The sequence below is a fragment of the Lissotriton vulgaris genome, unplaced genomic scaffold (assembly GCF_964263255.1).
Source record: "Lissotriton vulgaris unplaced genomic scaffold, aLisVul1.2 SCAFFOLD_482, whole genome shotgun sequence".
Lineage (NCBI taxonomy): Eukaryota > Metazoa > Chordata > Amphibia > Caudata > Salamandridae > Lissotriton > Lissotriton vulgaris.
The window spans coordinates 531,421-552,737 of record NW_028251556.1 but is presented as its reverse complement, the minus strand read 5'-3'; the positions used below and the strand labels follow the sequence as shown (position 1 = coordinate 552,737).

The following is a 21,317-nucleotide window of genomic DNA, read 5'->3' as shown; positions in this document are numbered from 1 at the left end:
AGGGATAATTTGAAAAAGCCTGATAGATATCAAGATATTGATACACGTCCCTCTCGATCTTTTCAGACTTCCTCGCAGAAATCGGAAAGAAGAGGACGGTCAGAACGGAGGGAAGAGCACGTCAAGTCCAAAGACAAGGAACCTGCTCAAAGTAAAAAATTGCAATTTCCAAGAAAGAAGGTAGCAAGTATTAAAATAATCAAACATGCCGAGGATACTGAGGACACAGCTGAAAAACGGAGACTGGGCACAGACAATACTAGGCAGCGCAGCAGAAGTGACCATAGCTCGCAAGATCCTGATGAATCATCTGGAGACAGTGGACACGAATGAATACATTCAGGTGGAAACTGCAGATACCAGAGTTAGCGAACCTCATAAAATATACAAAATAACGTTGCGTATAGGGGGAGATAAGACTAGGAAGGTAAGGGGTCTGTTTTGGGATAACCTCTCAAAAGGTTATGACATCCTATTAGCGGAGTAAGACTGGCCACCAGAGTTTGTCAGGGAGTGCCCTCATGGCGAAGAAATGATTATGCCTGCCTTCTCAAATCATATTCCAATTCATAGAAAATATATATATGCAAGAAAATGGGCAGTAGCCCAAGCTCCTGCATTACATACAAATCATGTAGGATGGGATGAGGACTCTCCTCCTCACAAAATCCAGTTAAAATGTCAACCAACTGCACAAAGACAGTACCCAATTAAGCAAGAAGCTAAAAAACAGGTCAGGGAGATCTTAGATCAACTTGAATATCAAGGGGTGATTGAAACATGCACCTCTCAAATGAACAATCCTTTGTTTCCTGTCTCCAAACCAGATGATTCATATCGTCTAGTCTTGGACTACAGACACCTTAAATCATGCTGCAAGACATTTCCGGTACAAAATTCGCATAGTGCGGCACTAATGAATAACATCATTCGCAAAAAATACAAAACAACATTAGACATTTGTAATGGATTCTTTTGTCAAAATATTGCACCGGAAAGCAGGTATTTAACCGCTTTCTCAATAATGCAGTCACAGAAAAATTTCTGTCGACTCCCACAGGGATTCAAGAATAGCCCAGGATTATTCCCAGCAAGAGTAACAGAGTTACTACAAATATATGATGATGAGGCATTATCTTATGTCGATGACATCTATCTCACAGATGATGACCTGGATACTCACTTGAAAAGAGTGACCACCATAATACTTGGGTTCGCAGCAGAGGGTTACAAATTCAACTTTAAAAAGTCACGAATTGCCCATCTAACTGTCCTATTTTTAGGATATGAATTATCAAGTGAAGGCAAAAGCCTAGCAGACAACTTCATAGAGAAGTGCTCTGTACTCCAAGAACCAAAAACGCTGAAGAACTTACAATCAATACTAGGCTTCCTGAATTTCTGAAGAACTTACATTCTAAATTATACAGAGAGGGTTAAACCTCTCTACGAATTAATAAAACCTGATTTTAAACCAATCAATTGGACTCAGAAACACACAGAAATGTTGAGATCATTGCAAACAGACATGTTAGCTAAAACAAAATTAGAAACTTGCGACAATACACGCAACCTTGTAATCCGAGTCATCCCAGGAAGATGCGGATTCACGTACCTGACCTCTAATGAGGGAGAAACAGTACCAATAGCTTACAAATCACATTTGTACACACAAGTTGAAAAAACATTCAGTCTTACAGAAAATACTGTAAAGGCGGTTCAAACTGTTACAGCAAAAGAAAGAGCCCAAGCCCAAGGCAAACGAATAACTGTTTTTACAGCAGAATGAGCCTTTGAGGCATTATTCACCCCAGTTAATCTAAAAACGGTGGCATTAGATCCAGAATGGATACAGTGGAAAAATTCTCTTGCTGCAGAACACGTGACATACTATTTTGACCCAAATATGAAAAAACTGAATGACTTGAAATATGAAGAAGAATATCCTCTGCCTCTCCAACAGTACTCTTGTAAAATCTATACAGATAGATTTGTACAACATTACGATGTGGATAATAAATCCTACAATGGAGCATGCGCGATTGTTAAAGGTCGCTGGCGCTGTGGTAAATTCAGACCAAAAATAACAAAAACTGAATCACTGAGAAACTGTTCGGTTCAGCGAGCTGAAATCAGATCTTTAAAGATGGCGCTTGAAAATGCCGATCGTGAATTCTCGACACTAATAGTGTGCGATTCACATTTCTGCATCAAATCTTACAATAATGACTTGCAGAACTGGGTTCAAAACGATTACAGAGATGACACAGGAGCCACAATAAAGCATAAGAAGCTTTGGGAACAGGTAGTTCTTTTACAGAAAGAACTACAGAAGACTCACGTGATACATACACTGAGTCATCAACGTGATGGCATTCACGTTGCAGGGAATTCATTGTCTAATACAGCCACAGCGGAAGCAACTCAACCGGCTTCCATAGCCACAAAAAAGCGTTCAGAAAAATACATAGACGGGGAAACCATGCTGGCGGAAAAACGTCTTCAAAAGGCGACTGTGCAGCACTACCCGTGAACTATCCACTCAATTATACATACGTAATTGACGCAAACTCCGTTCCTTTTGCTTGAATCCCTGGAGTGGGGGATAGAGTAATTCCAAACACGAACAGGAGAGTCTTATTAATAGCAGACGCACACATGGGTGAAGGTCCGAGGCACAAACAGATCGAGGAATCTCTGACAGAATTACAATCAGAATACTGGTGGCCGGGGATGAGCCTGCAACATTATAAATTTGCAAAGAGCTATCCAAACTGCAACAGAGATCGCAGTAGCGAGCCAACCGGAATATTGCCATGGCCATTTCTGTAGTTAGCATAAGGCTATGTATACGTAAACTCCAGCGTCCCATTAATTTCTTTTAAGACTAGATTCACTTAAAAATATAGACCCCAGCGCTTGGCTGACGCCAGAACTGTTATAAAAGATTTGCAAGTCTTTATCGGCACATACGCAATTGGCATGCTACATTCTGACCAGGGTCCTGCTTTTAGCTCTCGAGCTTATAAGGAGGCTATGACCAGCATGGGCATTGCGTTCCGGTACTCTTGTCCCTTCCATCCTGAGGGAAATGGGATTGTGGAAAGAAAAAACCGAGACATAAAGCAATCTATAACGGCAAAGGTATTAGGTTCGTGTGATGGGTGGGTCCAACATTTAACAAGTGTCCAACGTAGTCTTAACAATCTGCCAAGAAATTCTCTAAAAGGTTTCAGCCCGTACGAACTATTGTTCAGAACTAGAATGTATATTCAGGATTTAGATAGTCAGACTTCAGTGGTAGAAGATAAGAAAAAATGCTTTGACATCAGAGATCGTTTGGCTGTTTTACAGGACTTAAATGAAACAAGAGAAGCCCTGAGCAACATACAGTTAAAACAACAGCAAACAACCACTGAAGATACACCACCTGTCCCAGCAAGACCTGTCTGGATTCCAAAGATTGGGGATCTGGTCAGAGAGAAGATCGCGGTGAAGAAGGAATTTGGGCCTTCTTACAGAAAAGCAGTACCTGTCTTAGCACTCAGCGGAACAAGATCAGTTGTACTACTGCCCCTTGCTGATAAAAAGGAGAACCTAGTTGTATCCATTGACCTGGTAAAACCACAATCATGTGGCCAATAATAAGTAGTAGGCCCAGTGGACTCCCAAGAATTAGCAGAACTCCAAAACTTGCTACAATCCAAGAGGTTCAAACTGAAAGATTAATCACATTTGATAAACCTGCAGTGAATAAAAATAGACTATGCAACAATGCCATGGAACTTGTGCCTCTTGAAACCCAAATTTAAACAATTCGTCAAGAAACACCGTTCTACAACGATGTAGCCTCAGACTATACTAATGAAAGAAAAAATGAAAAAGCAATTCCAATAATTGACAGAACTGCATCTGGCTACTTCATCAATTTCGATAACTTTTCTGAAGATCCAAGCGAACCTGAAGAAACGCCAGCAACAGAAACTTTTAAAGATAAAGCAACAGAACTCTGTCATCAACTCAAAGAAACCTATCTGATTTTACCATGGATTGAATTTTGGATTGTGTTAGGTGTACTTTTCCTCCTGCTTTGACTCATCATGGTACTTTGTTTGGGAAAATTCATTGAGGAAAAATACAGTGCAATGGACACAGCAAGTCAGAACATCAACTTGGTCCTAAAGCCACACAAGTCATCTCACATCGAGAAAAGAGAACTATCATCAGTGAATGTCACAGCCATTCTAATACCCGGTGGGGTAGTTTGGGACAAAACGGATTATGAAATCTATGGCCCGGTCGAACTCTTGAAATATCCACACCAATTCAAGGTTTCATTAAGTGACTTTGTAAAACCTAGTACATTCTCTGATGATTGGTACTTTGAAAGCATAAATAATATGATGTCAGATTTAGTAATGTCAGCAAAATTTACAGAACATGATTATTTACAGGGTTGATCGAACTATGAACAAATGTACTGCTATAACCACTATGCACATCACTATTTGCATAAATCTGCACAACCTAGAAATGTTTTTAAGTATAATCAATGGGAACATTGTGCAACTACACCTAAAAGCAGTTCGAAAACATTTTATGAGAAATTCCCATACTTCTCAGGGTTTAACACAAGTGATGCAGAAACATTTTATTATAAACTATTAGATAAAACAGGGTTAAAAACTATGTTGACAAATACTAAATTGATTTATTCGGAAACATTTTATGAAAAAATGATTACATTTGGTTTTGATTTCTGGAAAAACAACATTGAAACAAAAACCATCTGGGGTACAAAAGAATGGCAGGTCCAAGGTTTTGAAGCATTATTTCGTGCCTGCATGATCCCAGAACAAATAATGTTCTTGAATGACACCATTCAATAGACTACTTGTCTTGGCCTAGCTAAGATTAAAGATCTAAACAAACCGTCTATTCCAAAGCCAATACCTGATAATACGTTAATTCCATGGTCACTTGCTGTATGCAAGTATTGTATCCAAACGGCCCTCCTGATACAGAAGTGACGATTTGGCCTTCTTTGAATATCTCTTCTATACGAATTGATACTTTAAGCAGAATGAAGTCTGTTCTTTTACAGACAACCGTGCCTTTAACGTCATCAAAAGAAACGTATGATCTTCAAGTTGCAAGGACAACAGCAGAGATACATACACTTTTATCAACTAATTGCCCCGTGCATTTCGTAGAAATGCTAAGCCAAATTCTAAATATGTCAGATACCAGTGGCATCGCACATGTATTTAAGACAATTTTTTCGGGACTGTTAACACCCGTCGAAGCAGTTCTGGGCATCTTTCCCAATTTTGTCCATTCTGTCTTTGGCGGCCTACCACTACTTTTGGGACTCGTGGCAGGAATTTTATTTTTGACTCTTCTGCTCCGATATGACAAGCCAAACCGCAGACAAGACTCCAGCAACAATGGAAGAAACGATCCTAGCTATACGCTATCGGGACCGCAAAACTAAAGTCCTTGGATTAGCCCGGCTAAGAGATCTAAATATGACCTGGTTTCTTTCATTCAGACCTATATGGCAGAACTGCATCTTACCTGTGCTTCGATGTATGCTATGCGGAGAAGAATGCGTGTTGGACACCTGTCTTACACTACAATCAGCAGTACCAATGGATATCGATACTTTGCTAAGTCCTGTAACGGCTCATGCATCGTGTTGTCCCCAGCGGTTACCAATCCTGATGACGGCATTCATTGAAACTTCACCACTACGTTTAGGTGGCAGTGAAGCACGAGATGAGAGCAACATCACCCAGGTACGACCTTCTGTGAGCATTGCTGATCCTGACATCGATGATAGCAATCATTCTCACGACTGCCTGGTTACAGCATTTTCAACCATGGTCGAACTTTCACCTGAAGCTGTAGACTGTTTTTTTGCACATCTGTCTGAAATGATGTTCTCCCCTGAACAGAAAGAATAACTTTTTAACCAAACCGGCACACAGCGTTCCCCTGAACTCTGAATTAGGCCTTCAGCTTTGATAAACAAAAGCTACTGAAAATATTTGGAACTATTTTTTCCCCTGAAAACAAAATTTTTTTTTTTCAAAATTCCAAAATATTTACCCTTTTTCTGGCATGTGTACTCGGCTTAAAATAGAACTATTCTTAAAAAACAGAGCTTCTAGTTTTAGTAATTCTAGAGACAAAATATTACCTCAGCCTCTAGCAAACTTACAAGCAATTGCATTTATATGTGATGAAATAGTCTCGACCTTCTTTTCTGTATTAAGAGACATTTCATGTGTAATTTTCGCAAATCGTTCAGCTAAATATATATGCATCCTTTTTACAGAATGATTACACTGCTTGAAAAACGTACAGTACCAATAATCTTTCGTGTATTTCGCATACACCATTTCAAATGCAAAAATGTATTTTGCGGTGGGTTGGAATACACACGCACCTTTACATGTTTACTATTGCTTAGTTTTAGTAATGATGGACATTAGATCGTGGAGTGGGTATTGTGTTTTTATCTAGGAACCTGAATCAATATTACTATTTTATGCCCTTGTACGGCTATAATCAATAATATCCCTATAATGGCATAAGAATCAGATCCATATTTAAGTAAATCGCCCTTGCAGTCCAAGGCAAGGCAAAAGCTACTTCCTTGGATTCCTAGAAAGCACAACGAGTTCTTTCGACACACCAAACCTCCAGCAACCAGGGAAATCCCCACTTGCTTTGTTTTGATTTGTAATAGAACTCCTGCGAGCACTGTAAGAACGGCCAGTTCTTAGTGACATCTTTATTGACGTCTTATGTCCAAACCTTACGTCAAACTCGGCACCTTTCAGGTATAAATATACCAACGTTGCCTTAAGCAAACAGACGGTGGTGGTTTTGGAGCAGAGGAGCTATCTACTTGCCGAGAGCCCAGCTGATGCGAAAAGCCCACGGACGCTGCCCCTCCACTTTGACGCGCTGAGAAAGACGCTGTCTTTTCTCCTGCCGAGAAAATCCAGCTCCGGCGTTTCCAGCCTACCCTTGCGAGTGACTGGGATATCGAGTCCTGAAAGAGAGATACTAGACCTCCTACATTCTATTCCCAAGGTACAGTGCTGACTAAACCCTTAGACAGAATTCTTGAGTCAGATTCTTGGCAAAACCAACTTAACTTAAACTGCTACTTACTTACTCCTTCCCACGTATGAGGCTTAGGTCAGGTACACCGGGGTAGGCGTATTTTAGAAGCACCAGTTGAGTACGTTAGTCAATGTATATATGTATGTATATATTTTATCCATTTTAAAGTGTCTTATGGCTAAGAAACCAAATCAATGCTTTTACAGTATTATTTCATGATACTCCTTTTACTGTACGTACTTTACTTTATATTGAGTATTGCAATTGTGGCAATTCATTTCTCTTGCATGAGAAGGAAGACTGCTCAATAAATAATACCTTTTATTGAAAACGCCCGTCTCTCTCTTCTCTGCACTCTGGTGAAACTAAGAACGCACATTTGACTGAGTGAAATAGCTGTCTATTGTTTTCACGACTCTAGAGATTTACTCTAATTCTGGGGGAGCAAAGTTGTCATGTTATATGGTTGTCGGAAGCTGAATCCCTTCGTGTCTGAGCCTGGGAAGCTTATCCCTCCCTATTCATTCAAGAAAGTTTCCAGTGACCTCTGAGCTAGCTGGCGCAAACCTAAATTAAGTTTAACATAGTCAGTAGAGACCTAGATGACCTCAGTCCTACGTCTACACTGCTGTTTATGTTATTCCAATGCGCAGAGCCTATTGGGAAATAGGAACTACACTACAGAAGACACCCCGTCGCAAGGAGCACGGAGCAGCCAAGACACAGCAGAGAGAAACTGTTCGGAGGACATGTTCCAAACCCCGCCGAGCAGGGGCAGTCAGGGCAGGTATCACCTGCGGCCCTGTCCACGACCATCCCAGATGTATGAGACTTTGTTGCCTGCTGCCGGCCAGGGAAGTAGGACGGTCCTGTATACCCGTCAAGACCAAGTAAGCCTGTCCCATTTTGTTTTCTTAACTTACAAGAGACTGAAACGTTGTGACAGGCTATTGGATGCCCTTTTTGTTGTTTATGTACATGTAAGCAGTGGGCGGACCCTGGGTCCGCGCGGGCGGCACGCTGCTGTGTGAATAAAAGCCCAGGGCTCTAGGCGTGGCGTCAGAGCAGTAGCCGGCCAATGTAACTACATGACACGTGTGCTGTGCATTATTCATAGGACCTACCAGTACACTACACACACCACACAGATAAGCAGTCAGACTCTACCCATAGCACTCTCACACTCCTCACACACTAGCAGCACAGCAAACGAGGCCCCTTGATTCATGTGTTAGTTGTGTGTGCCATTCTGGATGGACCAGTGGGTGAATACAAGACTGAGTCAACTGGTGGATGAATGCAAGCATGAGTGCAGGCATGAGTGACTCAGGGTATGTACAGATGGATACGTGCCTTCATGGATGGGAGCATCGCTCAATAGCCAAACCTATTGGCTTTGGAAGTGCTTAATTGGTTTCATATTCTCCAGTGGAAGACTCTTTCCAGTAAGCTGTTGATACTCCCAGTTACAACTCCCATCTCAGTCGAGGACACTCCGATCACAGCGCAGAGAGACTGACACCCTCACACTACAGGCGCTTGTACTAGGAACCAGAGCTGGGAAGAGACCCCTTTCCAGGAATGACACTGTCAGCCTGTCCTGACCTTTAAGCTAATATTGCTTTGCATTCTGGGACTTGTAGTTTTGCTTTACCATTCAATCCCAGCGTGCAAGGAACATACAGTTCAGTAAAGGGTCAAAACTGTAAAAAGTTGTCACACATGACATGGTGTCACTAATCAGAGATGATGCAGACCTCGTGGCTCGTGATGGTGGCGCTCACAGCAAACAATCAGACACTCCCGGCGCACAGGCAGACAGACACTCCTTGATCTGCTGCACTCGCTCTCACCTCACGAAGCCTCTGTCTTCTCTGTTAAGTTAGTTTCATTCCTAGCACCAAGGTGCCCTCTTGGGTGGACATTAAATTTTCACAAATGTGTTCCTGTCCTGTCCAGTCACAGCACACACCCCGGCACCCCAAGATGCAGACACCCCCACTACATGCTCAGGCATTCTTGGGTCTCCTGCAGACACGAGTACAGACTCAAACAATGTAGGATCACCTGCAGACATCCAGTGGCATTACAGATAATGATGCCCCCACCTGCAGAATGTAAAGAGGGCCCCCGAGTCTCCCACACCTGACGGATATTCAGCTGCATTGAAAGTTTGGAAGTCTCCTAAAAGATGCACCCTGTGCCTCAGGTGCCTGGCCTACACAGCTGCAGGCACCCCCAGCACACCTTCGTATGTTCCCAGGTAAACTGCTGACACTCCCAGCTGAGATACAAACACTCTGAGGTCGTACATTGATATGCTCAGCTCCGCTGCAGACACTCCTTGCTCTCCTAGGTTAAAGGCTGACAGCCCACTTATCTCCTGCAGAGTGCAGACTCTCTCAGGACAGGTACAGCTGCCAGTAAAGGTGGGAGGGCGTGTACGGAAGGCGGGACAGACACTCCCACTTCATAAACAGGGAGAAACGAAACTTTAAACACTGCCGCTGGGGCCGGTAAAGAAGGAACATGGCTTCAGCAAACCAGCTCCGGAGCCTGAAGGAGGAGGCCACCTGCTCCATCTGTCTGGAATATTTCGCAGACCCCGTGGTTGTGGAGTGTGGACATGTCTTCTGTCTGTCCTGTATCACTCATTGCTGGAAGGGGCTGCAGACAGACTTCCCCTGTCCTGAGTGTAGAGAAATATCTCAAAGTAAAAGACTCCGGTCGAACAAGAGACTGGCAAACATGGTGGAAATCGCCAAACAGCTTCGGGTACCGAGAGCGACCCCCCAGGAGTCGAATTTTTGCCGAAAACACGAAGAGAAACTGAAACTCTTCTGTGAAGACGACCAGGAGCCCATCTGTGTGGTCTGCAGCATGTCACGTGATCACAAGCAGCACAGGGTGCTCCCCATTCAAGAGGCTGCCCAGGAGTACAAGGTATTTGTGCTGCTATAGTGGTGGGGAAGGGGTGGAACCGGAGTACACGGCACTCCAATAGGCTGCCAGAGGGTACGAGGTAGGTGGTATAGAGTTGGGTCAGAGGCTGGGAAAGGCTACATGCTACTCCCCCTTCGAGAGTCTGCCCAGGAGCACAAGGTGTGTATACATTAGTTCTCGAGATGGGGTAGTCCAGCCTCATACTGTGCTTACGGTTGCCAACTGGCCTGACCAATGGTTTAATATCCCATCCGGTACAAGCATTGAGAAAAGAACTTATGTTTGTCTTTTTTTACTCCGTATCAGTACACACTTTAACCAGTAAATAATAGAAGAAAGCACTTTTAAAATATTACACAGCCGGTGTAATGATCCCTGACTGATGATAAACGTTAACAAGACAGAAAGGCCCTGAACACCGACAATTATTATTTTTTAAATTTTTTATTTTATTGCTCCCCAGTAACACACAGAAACATAGTAGTTTAACAATTTCACAAATTCATATGGTCACAGAAAGCCCCCCAAATACTCAGACCAATCTTACGTTTCTTTGCCCCCTTCACCGAGTATAAACTGAATTCTAAAATTAAAAAGATTATACATTTTAGCCCACCATAGCTCAAATGCTGGGGCTCAGCTTGAAGCCAATCAGAGGCCATACAAAGACGGGCCAGTGTCATTGCAATAAAAATCAAATGTCGATGTTTATACAGAGGGGTCCCCTTTTCGATAATTGACCCTATTAGCATTATGGCGGGTGTAATACTCATCGGAATCCCGATGATCGAAGACAAAAATGTCTCTATATCCGCAATAAATCTAGGCAATTTGCTACAACTAAAAGAGATACGAACACTATCTGCATTAACACGCCTACAACAAAAACATTTGCCATCATACCCAACCTCCCACTTGAACATATGAGCTGGAGTATAATACAAGTTAAAAACAGTTTTGAAAAATTGCACTTTCAAATTAACGGAAAGAAAAACATCCTGAGATCTGACAATTGGCATTCTCAATAGCTATGTTATGTTCCCCTAAAATCGTAGGTGATTGAGCATTGTGCTTTCCTAAATCATCTGATCTATACGATAATAATCGGTTATACAGCACCCCAATTTTCTTCAGTCGCCTTACAGCCTCTACAAGTGGATTAGGTGCCATTCTGACATTTTTCCGACATAAAAAGTCACGAATTTGAAGGAATTTAAAGTATTTAAAATTAGACAACCTATATTGTCTTGCTAGTTCTTCATAGGACAAAAGAAGCCCCGCAATAGCAAAACAATCCCCTAATTGTGCAATACCTTTATTCCTCCAGCCAAGAGCAACACTATCCCAAAAGATGGGAGGAAGGATCTTCACAGCATTCATGGGGGTGTAGTGAGATAGTCTCTCCAGTAAATAACATTTTCTTATTCTCTTCCACACTTCAAAAGCAGCTTCAGGTACTTTGAACCTTGTCCGCTTAAAGTAACTGCCATCAATTTCTTTGAACAAGCATTGTCGTGCCTCAGACTCCAACAAAATCTCAAAGATCAAAGGGGCTTCTGCTGTATTAGCCACTTCTTTCCCAGGTCAATAATACCCACATTTTTAACAAAAATCGTACATAAAAATATCAAATGAAGTCAGGTATGGCTAAACCACCTCTCTCGATTGGTAACGTCATGAATCTAGTGGCTCGTCTCGGTTTGCCAGGGGCCCAGAGGAACTTGGCACACAAGGATTGAAGATGTTTCAATTGGGCTCCTGCCACTTCCAAAGGGATAGATCTAAGTAAATATAAGACCTTAGGTAAAATATTCATTTTTATGATGTTACTTCAACCTATTAAAGTAGGGTGTAGTCGTCACCATCTATCAAACGAGTCCTTAATGCTGTGTAACATCACAGTCCAATTAGCATCAACCACTTCAGACATCGATATCCTTATTTTAATGCCTAAATTAGTCACCTCTTTTAACACTCTAGCATCATCCAATACAATATTATCAGAGCAAAGCAGTTGTGTTTTAGTAACATTCAGTTTGTAACCAGACACCTGACCAAATGTTATTGGTAATCGCTCAATCTCTTGGAGTGCAAGAGAGGGGTGAGCCGAAGTCACAGCGATGCCATCAGCGTGAGCAAAAACTGAATATGGGATATTGTACATAAAAAGGCTTGATCCGGGGACTATTACCCAACTGCTCAGCAAATGGATTAATATATTAAGTGAACAAAAGTGGCGAGCAAGGGCAACTTTGCCTGGTGCCTCTAGTAATTCTAACTGATTCTGATAGTAAACCCTTGCAGCAATCTTAGCGATCGGCGACGTGTATAGGACCTGCAGAGGGTTCATAAACCTTTTCCCAAAACCAGCTCGCAACATCAGTTTCCATAGATAATCCCACTTCACCCGATCAAATGCTTTCTCTGCATCCAATAAAATTAACCCTAAGTCCCGTTTTTCAGTATGGGCTACATCAAAAAGTGTCACCACTTTGTTTACATGGGTAACGGTCCCTCGAGATGGTATGAACCCATGTTGACTTTCAGAGACTAATGTGCTGACGATCTTAGACAAGCGAGTGGCCAGAATCTTTTAATATATTTTGCCATCACAATTTAACAGCGAAATCGGGCGGTAAAAACCAACCAATTCCGGTTCTTTGCCCTTTTTACTGAAAACCACAATGGTGGCTTCTGCCCATGATTTAGGAGCATAACCCTCCTGTGCAGCCCTGAAAGTAGTCAACATTTCATCCTTCATTTGATTGAAAAAAGCTTATAAATCTCTGCCGGGAGCTTATCATGCCCAGCAGCTCTCCCTAAGGCAAGACTATTAACTGCCGTTTCTAACTCTGCCATAGTATTTGGACTGTCCAATTGTTCCGACTCGGCAGGTTCTAGATATGTGTAACGGGGTGTACACGAGGTCCCCAGTCAACGGACTGACCCCACCTCCTACAACTACCAGAATGCATTGTACCAAGGGGGACTCCGGGGATGAGGACTGCAATGTACTTTTACCATACTCCCCTGTCTCTCTCTCCTCTCAGGACCCGGAAGCCAGTACGGTCGTTCATGCTGTAGAGGACTGGCCCTTTAACTCTTGGCAGGAGGCGGACTGGGAGGAGTCGGCATACTACTCATTTCCGACAAAAGGACTCCACCCCGAGGCACAGGTGTGCTTGATCACCCGGAGGACGGAGGAGGAAGGAGAGGAGCGGACGGAGGGCGAAGAGGAGAATACGGAGACCGGAGGAGAGGACGGCGAGAGAAGAAGGACAGCGGAGGAGAAAGTGGAGAGTAAGAGAGGAGGAGGACGAAGACGGCGTGGAACATCAGAGGCCGGGGGAGAAGCTGCGAGTCACCTACCAGAAGCAGAGTCGGCGCCTGCTACGGACGGAGAGAAGCCAGGAGGCCACCGTTCCTGCGAGTCGCCCAGCCACTCACCCAGGGGAGGTGCGTGGCTTTCACAGGTGCGTGACCGATTGCGGGGCTGGGTAGATCTTAGAGGTACCTTAAGTACCAGACCACGGGAAACCTAACCTCCCGGGACCCCTATCCTGTGCACACGCCCCTCCCATTCACATTAGTGCACCATTGTAATTACGAGCACCGGTGGTTTCCCTCACTCCCCTACCCTGACCTCGAGTTATTCTACAGTGAGCTGATACCTCCCTTGTTCTCTTTTTGCCTTCTGGGGAGCGAGAACCCGGCATTCGCAGCGACGGACTCCGACGAGGACGAATCCCCCCCTCGAAGCCCGGAAGGGGTCCGAGATAAGGAGAAGATCACCCGACGACGGCGCAGCAGGAGTAGATCCCCCCGGAGATTCAACCCGATAAGGAAGAGTAGTACAGATCACTGGTTTTCTGCAATAAAACCTTCTTTACCAAGAACTCGCCTGTTGCCTATATCTGAACCCCAACCACCCCCCAGTGTCACAGTGGTGGAGAATGCGGGCACAGTAACCCTCGATACAGAGATGGAGACCCTCATTCAGCAACTAATTAAAGGACAGGAGAAGCTGGGATGGGTGGCCGAGCAACAGCTAACCTCGGCCCAGGCCGACCGAGAGATCTTGAAGAAAGCCCTAGCCTCCAAAGAGGAAACACAGCAAGTATGGGTGAATCCGGGGACTACCGGGACCATCAGGGAGACGCAGTCTATACCACACGGCACCTCAGCAGTATCCCTCCAGAAATACCATCAAGGGGATGACCCGGATTCCTTCATGCTCAATTTCGAGAGGGCTGCCAGAGCCTGTGGGTGGCCCATCAGCAAATGGCCTTTCTTTTTGGCTCCGCTCCTGTCTGGAGAAGCCCAAGCAGCCTACCAGGTTGCCAACCCAAACGGAGATACTCCCTATGCGGATGTAAAGAAGATCATCCTAGACCATTTAGGATTGGACCATGAAGCCTATAGACTCCGGTTTAGGAAGGAACGAGGTGCTCCTGGGGAGAACCCTAAGACGCTATTTGTTCGTTTAAAAATGGCTGCAGACAAATGGTTGACCCCTGCCACAAGCACTAAGGAGGAAATCATGGATAGAATATATCTCGAACAATATCTCGAAGCGCTGCCTTTCGCTACACAGAGGTGGCTCAGGCAACATCCCAACCTGACTACTACAGAAGCCGTAGACATGGCAACCAACTTCACGAGGGCCCAGCCACGCTCATCCGGCTGGGAGCCAGATCGTGTCCACAAACCACCGGTAAAGACAGACCGGCGACCCCCTCCATCCCGCCCTGTGGATCCCCCTAAGCTCCGAGTTTGGAAACCTGAGACCCCCACCTCTGCCGGACCACAATGTTTCGAATGTGGTAACTGGGGGCACATTGCACGGTATTGCCCCACCAAAAGACCTCCCGAGGAGCCTATGGAAGTGGGATACTTGCCCCGGGCTGTTCTGTATTCCGCGGAGATGGGGAGCACCTACAGGGTAAGTGTACAGGTGAACGGGTCCTCCATCCAGGCACTGCTAGATTCAGGATGTAGGCAGTCGGTCATACGAACGAAACACGTAGCTAACTGCCAATACTTACCCCAACAAGTAGTAGCCATCCGTTGTGTCCACGGGGATGTCAAAACCTATCCTCTGGCTCAGGTCCCTATTCACCCCCCCAAAGGCCCCCAGCAGTTGATACGGGTGGGAGTCCTCAACACCCTTCCTGAGGATTTAATCATAGGGACAGACAACCCCCGGTTCCTCCATTGGTTCAGACACAGTTTACAAAAACTCGAGATCCCCTCTATGTCCCCCAAACCAGCTCTTTTGGCACCCGAGCCCTGGGTACTAGACCGGAGTTTTAAGTTTGCCCAGAGCAACGATCCCTCCCTCTTCAACGCATGGGAACAGGCACACCAGGATGGTGACAACCCCCAACCTAGGTATCCCCGTTTTGTCATCCGTCAGGACCTACTGTACCGACAGGGTAAAGAAGAAGATGAAGGTCAACTCCTGGTTCCCCTCTCCTTCAGGGACCAAATACTCTTCTTCGCCCATAGTCACCTGGTGGCCGGACACATAGGATCAGAAAAGACGACGCAGAACATACTGCGATATTTCTATTGGCCCGGAATCTATAAGGACGCTAGCAGATACTGCCAGGAATGTAGCGTGTGCCAGAGGAAGAACATGACCCGACCCCCAGCAGTACCTTTACAGCCTCTTCCCATCATCGGCAAACCATTCGAGAGAGTAGGAATGGATATCATCGGCCCGTTACCTAAAACCAAGAAAGGATTCCAGTACGTGTTGGTAGTTGTGGATTACGCCACCAGGTTTCCGGAGGCCTTCCCCCTAACCGCCACCACTACCCGACAGGTCGCCGACAAAATGATAGAATTGTTTAGCAGAGTGGGGTTCCCCAAAGAAATCTTGACCGACCAGGGAACCCCCTTTGTATCCCGATTGATGAAAGAAGTCTGTAAAAATCTGGACGTCCATCAAATCAGAACCTCCGTATACCACCCACAAACGGATGGGTTGGTGGAGAGATATAACCGTACCATAAAGACCACCTTACGCAAAATGATGGAAGTCAACGGCAACGAGTGGGATCAACTACTTCCTCTGGCTCTCTATGTCATCAGGGGACAAAGGCAAAGTAGCCTAGGAGTATCCTCCTTTGAACTTTTGTATGGACGACAGCCCAGGTCGCTGATGGAAATGACAAAAGACGCCTGGGAAAATGAGATACCCGAGGAAACCTCTTCCACCCTGGAATATGCCCACAGTCTCAAAAGCAAGTTGGGAAAACTGAGAGATTTGGCCTACACCCATCTAGAGGACAGTCAACACAGACAAAAGAAAGCCTACGACAAAGGAAAGAAGTGGAGACAGTTGAAGAAGGGAGACTGGGCTCTAGTACTCCTGCCCTCCTCAACCCAAAAGTTTAAGGCTTCCTGGGTCGGACCCTACGAAGTGGTGGGGACGATAGGTAAAACCACCTACACCTTACAGACCGGCCCAAGGAAGACCCAAACCTATCACATAAATATGCTTAAGAAATGGCTCGGACGACCCCCCACTGATGTACAGGTGGCCCTCAGTACGCCTGGGGATAACAACACCACCAAAGAGCAGCTGAATGTAAATGAAGACCTAACACAAACACAAACCAACGACCTAAAACAACTCCTACAACGACACGAGAGCTTATTTTCAGATCAACCGGGACGAACGACGATGGCTGAACACTGTATCAAGACCCGTCCTGGAAAAATCATACAGATCAAACCCTACAGGGTCCCTGAAGCAAGGAGAGCCGCCATCCAGAAGGAAGTGAACGACATGTTGGACCTTGGGGTAATCAGACCTTCTACCAGCCAGTGGTCCAGTCCCATCGTGATGATACCCAAACCAGACGGAAGTCGACGATTTTGTATGGATTTCAGGGCGCTTAATGAGATCTCGGAGTTCGACGCATACCCCATTCCGCGCGTCGACGAAATGGTAGAAAAACTGGGAGAAGCAAGATATATAACGACCCTGGACTTAACCAAGGGTTATTGGCAGGTGCCCTTGAGGGAGGAAGACAAAGAGAAAACCGCCTTCAGTACAGATACAGGGCACTATGAGTTTACTGTCCTACCGTTTGGGCTGCATGGGGCCCCTGCTACATTTCAGAGACTCATGAACACTGTTCTGGCCCCAGTCTCTTCCATCGCAGCAGCCTATTTGGATGACATTGTGATACACAGTAAAACGTGGGAAGACCACTTACAGCATCTACACCGGGTCTTTTTGGCTTTGGAGAATGCAGGGCTCCGGGTCAATGCAAAAAAATCCAAGATCGCTTTCCAGAAAGTGAAATACCTGGGGTATATGCTGGGCCACGGTGTGATAGAGCCTCAAATTGAGAAGGTAAGGGCCATTGCCGAAACCCCCTTCCCGACCACCCGAAAAGAGATGAGGGCATTCCTGGGCTTGGTCGGGTATTACCGTAGGTTTATACCTTCGTTTGCGGACATAGCAGCCCCCCTTACGGACGCCTTAAGGAACTCAGGTAAATCAGGTGCCCTCATACGCCCTACTGACCCCATGTACGCTGCCTTTCGGCATTTGAAACGCCTCATCACATCCACTCCGGTGTTAACATCCCCCGATTTCTCAGTGCCATTTATTCTTCATACCGATGCTTCGGAGTATGGGATTGGGGCGGTGTTGTCACAAAAAGGGGCGGATGGTCTAGAGCACCCCATTGTTTATGTGAGTCGTAAACTGTTCCCAAGAGAGTTAAAATACGCGACAATTGAAAAGGAGTGTTTGGCGGTTAGGTGGGCAGTTGAGAAGCTTGCCTATTACTTGGAGGGGCACCCGTTCGATCTGTACACAGACCATGCTCCCCTTTTGTGGATGGCCCGTAATAAATCGAACAATGCACGGGTAATGAGGTGGTTTCTGGCATTGCAGCCCTACTCATTTACCGTCAGACACACCAAAGGAACAGAGAATGTAAGTGCGGACTACCTCTCTCGACATCCGCTCCCCGATCGGGAGCATCCTAGGGGGGAGGTGTGTAACGGGGTGTACACGAGGTCCCCAGTCAACGGACTGACCCCACCTCCTACAACTACCAGAATGCATTGTACCAAGGGGGACTCCGGGGATGAGGACTGCAATGTACTTTTACCATACTCCCCTGTCTCTCTCTCCTCTCAGGACCCGGAAGCCAGTACGGTCGTTCATGCTGTAGAGGACTGGCCCTTTAACTCTTGGCAGGAGGCGGACTGGGAGGAGTCGGCATACTACTCATTTCCGACAAAAGGACTCCACCCCGAGGCACAGGTGTGCTTGATCACCCGGAGGACGGAGGAGGAAGGAGAGGAGCGGACGGAGGGCGAAGAGGAGAATACGGAGACCGGAGGAGAGGACGGCGAGAGAAGAAGGACAGCGGAGGAGAAAGTGGAGAGTAAGAGAGGAGGAGGACGAAGACGGCGTGGAACATCAGAGGCCGGGGGAGAAGCTGCGAGTCACCTACCAGAAGCAGAGTCGGCGCCTGCTACGGACGGAGAGAAGCCAGGAGGCCACCGTTCCTGCGAGTCGCCCAGCCACTCACCCAGGGGAGGTGCGTGGCTTTCACAGGTGCGTGACCGATTGCGGGGCTGGGTAGATCTTAGAGGTACCTTAAGTACCAGACCACGGGAAACCTAACCTCCCGGGACCCCTATCCTGTGCACACGCCCCTCCCATTCACATTAGTGCACCATTGTAATTACGAGCACCGGTGGTTTCCCTCACTCCCCTACCCTGACCTCGAGTTATTCTACAGTGAGCTGATACCTCCCTTGTTCTCTTTTTGCCTTCTGGGGAGCGAGAACCCGGCATTCGCAGCGACGGACTCCGACGAGGACGAATCCCCCCCTCGAAGCCCGGAAGGGGTCCGAGATAAGGAGAAGATCACCCGACGACGGCGCAGCAGGAGTAGATCCCCCCGGAGATTCAACCCGATAAGGAAGAGTAGTACAGATCACTGGTTTTCTGCAATAAAACCTTCTTTACCAAGAACTCGCCTGTTGCCTATATCTGAACCCCAACCACCCCCCAGTGTCACAATATGGTATACCCCCTCCAAGAATACACTATTGTCCATACCTGCCCCTTCCTGTTGTGTATACAATTCAGTATAGAACTGATGGAAAATTGATAAAATCTGTTGAGGATTCTGACATAATTGCCCAGTCTGATCCTTCAGAGCCACGATAGAACAGGAGAATTCTTTCATACGCAGCCGTAGTGCCAAACACCTGCCGACTGTTTCCCCATACTCATGATTTTCTTTTTGTAAACTACTTTTTTTAGCATTCTCCATATTCCACAAGCCATGAATTTTAGTCCAAGATCTGGCAACGGAAATGTCTAACTCCACAATGTTGTTACCTCGCTGTACTATCCCGAAGTTAATTTACCCTCCCCCTGTCTCAAAGCAGAATATAGTTCCTGTTTCCTTAATTGAATTTTCCTTTGCTGATGTAGTCGGAAACTGAGTACTTCCCCTCTAAAAGAAGCTTTAAACGTATCCCAAATAATTGCAGTGTGAGCAGATTGTTTATTGCTGTAAAAAAAAATCCTTAATCCAACAAACCATATGTTCTCTAAATTCATCCTTTAAACAAAGTTACTGATCAAACAAACAAATCCTAGGTAGCACATTACGACCAGGGGCATGGTCAGACGAAATCCTAGGGAATATTTGAACTGAGGCCCCTACTAAAGAAGCAATAGATACAAAAAAAAATCCAGGCGGACCAACTTTTTGAGGGGAAAATAATAAAAAGTATACCCTTGTTCCGAAGGATTTAGCATACCCCATGCATCAACTAAACCATGGTCATTCAATAAGTGATATAAAGCATTAAAAAACCCGTGGTTTACAACCTTTATATCTTCGAGGCCCATCCAGCAGTTCCTGATGAGCTAAATTGATGTTTATATCCCCACAGATTAACAGCGGGAGTCCCCAAATTGCCAGATCTAAGTTTAGTTCCTCCAAAGTTTCTGCCTCGTCTAAATTGGACTCGTAAATGGTACAAACTGTAAATTTACTGCCCCAAACCCACACTCAGCTATGGCCCATCAGCCTAGCTTGTCTGCCAGGGAGTGTCCAGTAATCTGTACATTTGATTTAGCTAAAATAGAAACTCCCCGAGTCATAGAAGATTGCTGAGAAGCCACAACCAACGAGAACCCAAGCTCTTTTAGAATATGCAGTTTAAACCAGGGTATATGCGTCTCTTGAAGACATACCAGATCTGGCTGGATAATTCGCAATTCAGCACCTACCCACTTCCTCTTATTCCAATTATTACGGCCTAAGACATTTAACAAACAGATTTTTATACCTTTAGATGCCATTGTAACGGCACAGAGAGGCTCCCATTGAATGCCAAAACAAATATAATACCATAGCGAAACATACATACTCCCTTCGTTGCCATGTCAGTACTTTATTTTTATTCTTCCAGATAGTTACTGTGGATTTTTTTGCCCTTTTTACCCAGCCTAAGTGTCCCACCCAAACCCCCCCGCCTCCCCAAGTGTCCCACTTTCCCCCACCCCGTAACAAGGCTTTAGGACCTATGGTCCTGTAGATGCAAGCTGCCATTACTTACGGGACGCTCCACTTGAGGGAGAGAAAGTGAAACCCCCTCCGCCCCCCCCAGAGTTAGACTGGAAAACAACCCTGAATATCTAGATAAAAGGAGTAAATAAGAGTGTGCCCACCTTCTGCCAAGAAGGAGGGAAAAAAGAAAAGAAGAAAAAAAGAGACCTCGAAAGGTGAAAAGAATCAAATATAACCTACATCCGGTAAAAGGAGATCAGCCTCGCCAGATTGAACTCAAAAACTCCTTAACAGACCCTTCACTAGTAGAAAAAAATCGCTCATGAAAGATCACTTTTAGCTTTGCAGGAAACACTAAATATGCTTGAGCCCCTTTAGCTTGAAATTGTCTCATCAGCTGCCGAAATTGCCAACGGAGTTCAACTGTACGTCAGCAAAGATCCGGCCTCACAAAAAATTCAACATCTCCCCCAGCTCTTTTCTTATCGGGTTGTGCTAACTGAAACACCTCCTCTCGAGCCAGAAAGCTATTAAATGAAATTAGGAAAGCTCTACGTTTAGCGTCCCCTTGTCCAGCTCTGAGACCGATATTAAAAGGAAACCTATGAGCATTATTATTATTATTATTATTAAAGGCTTTTATATCGCGCTCTATTACTAAAAAAATAG

General features: G+C 45.4%; 1 protein-coding gene across 1 annotated transcript in view; it reads left to right on the top strand.

The window, feature by feature from the left end:
- The first annotated feature begins 9,656 nt into the window (after positions 1 to 9,656).
- The window catches only part of LOC147662847 (E3 ubiquitin-protein ligase TRIM39-like), a 234,026-nt gene continuing 222,365 nt past the window's right edge, over positions 9,657 to 21,317 (top strand). The window contains exon 1 of the mRNA XM_086950857.1: positions 9,657 to 10,080. Coding sequence (XP_086806983.1) covers positions 9,667 to 10,080 — 414 coding nt within the window. The 5' untranslated portion in view covers positions 9,657 to 9,666. The remainder of the gene's footprint in view (positions 10,081 to 21,317) is intronic.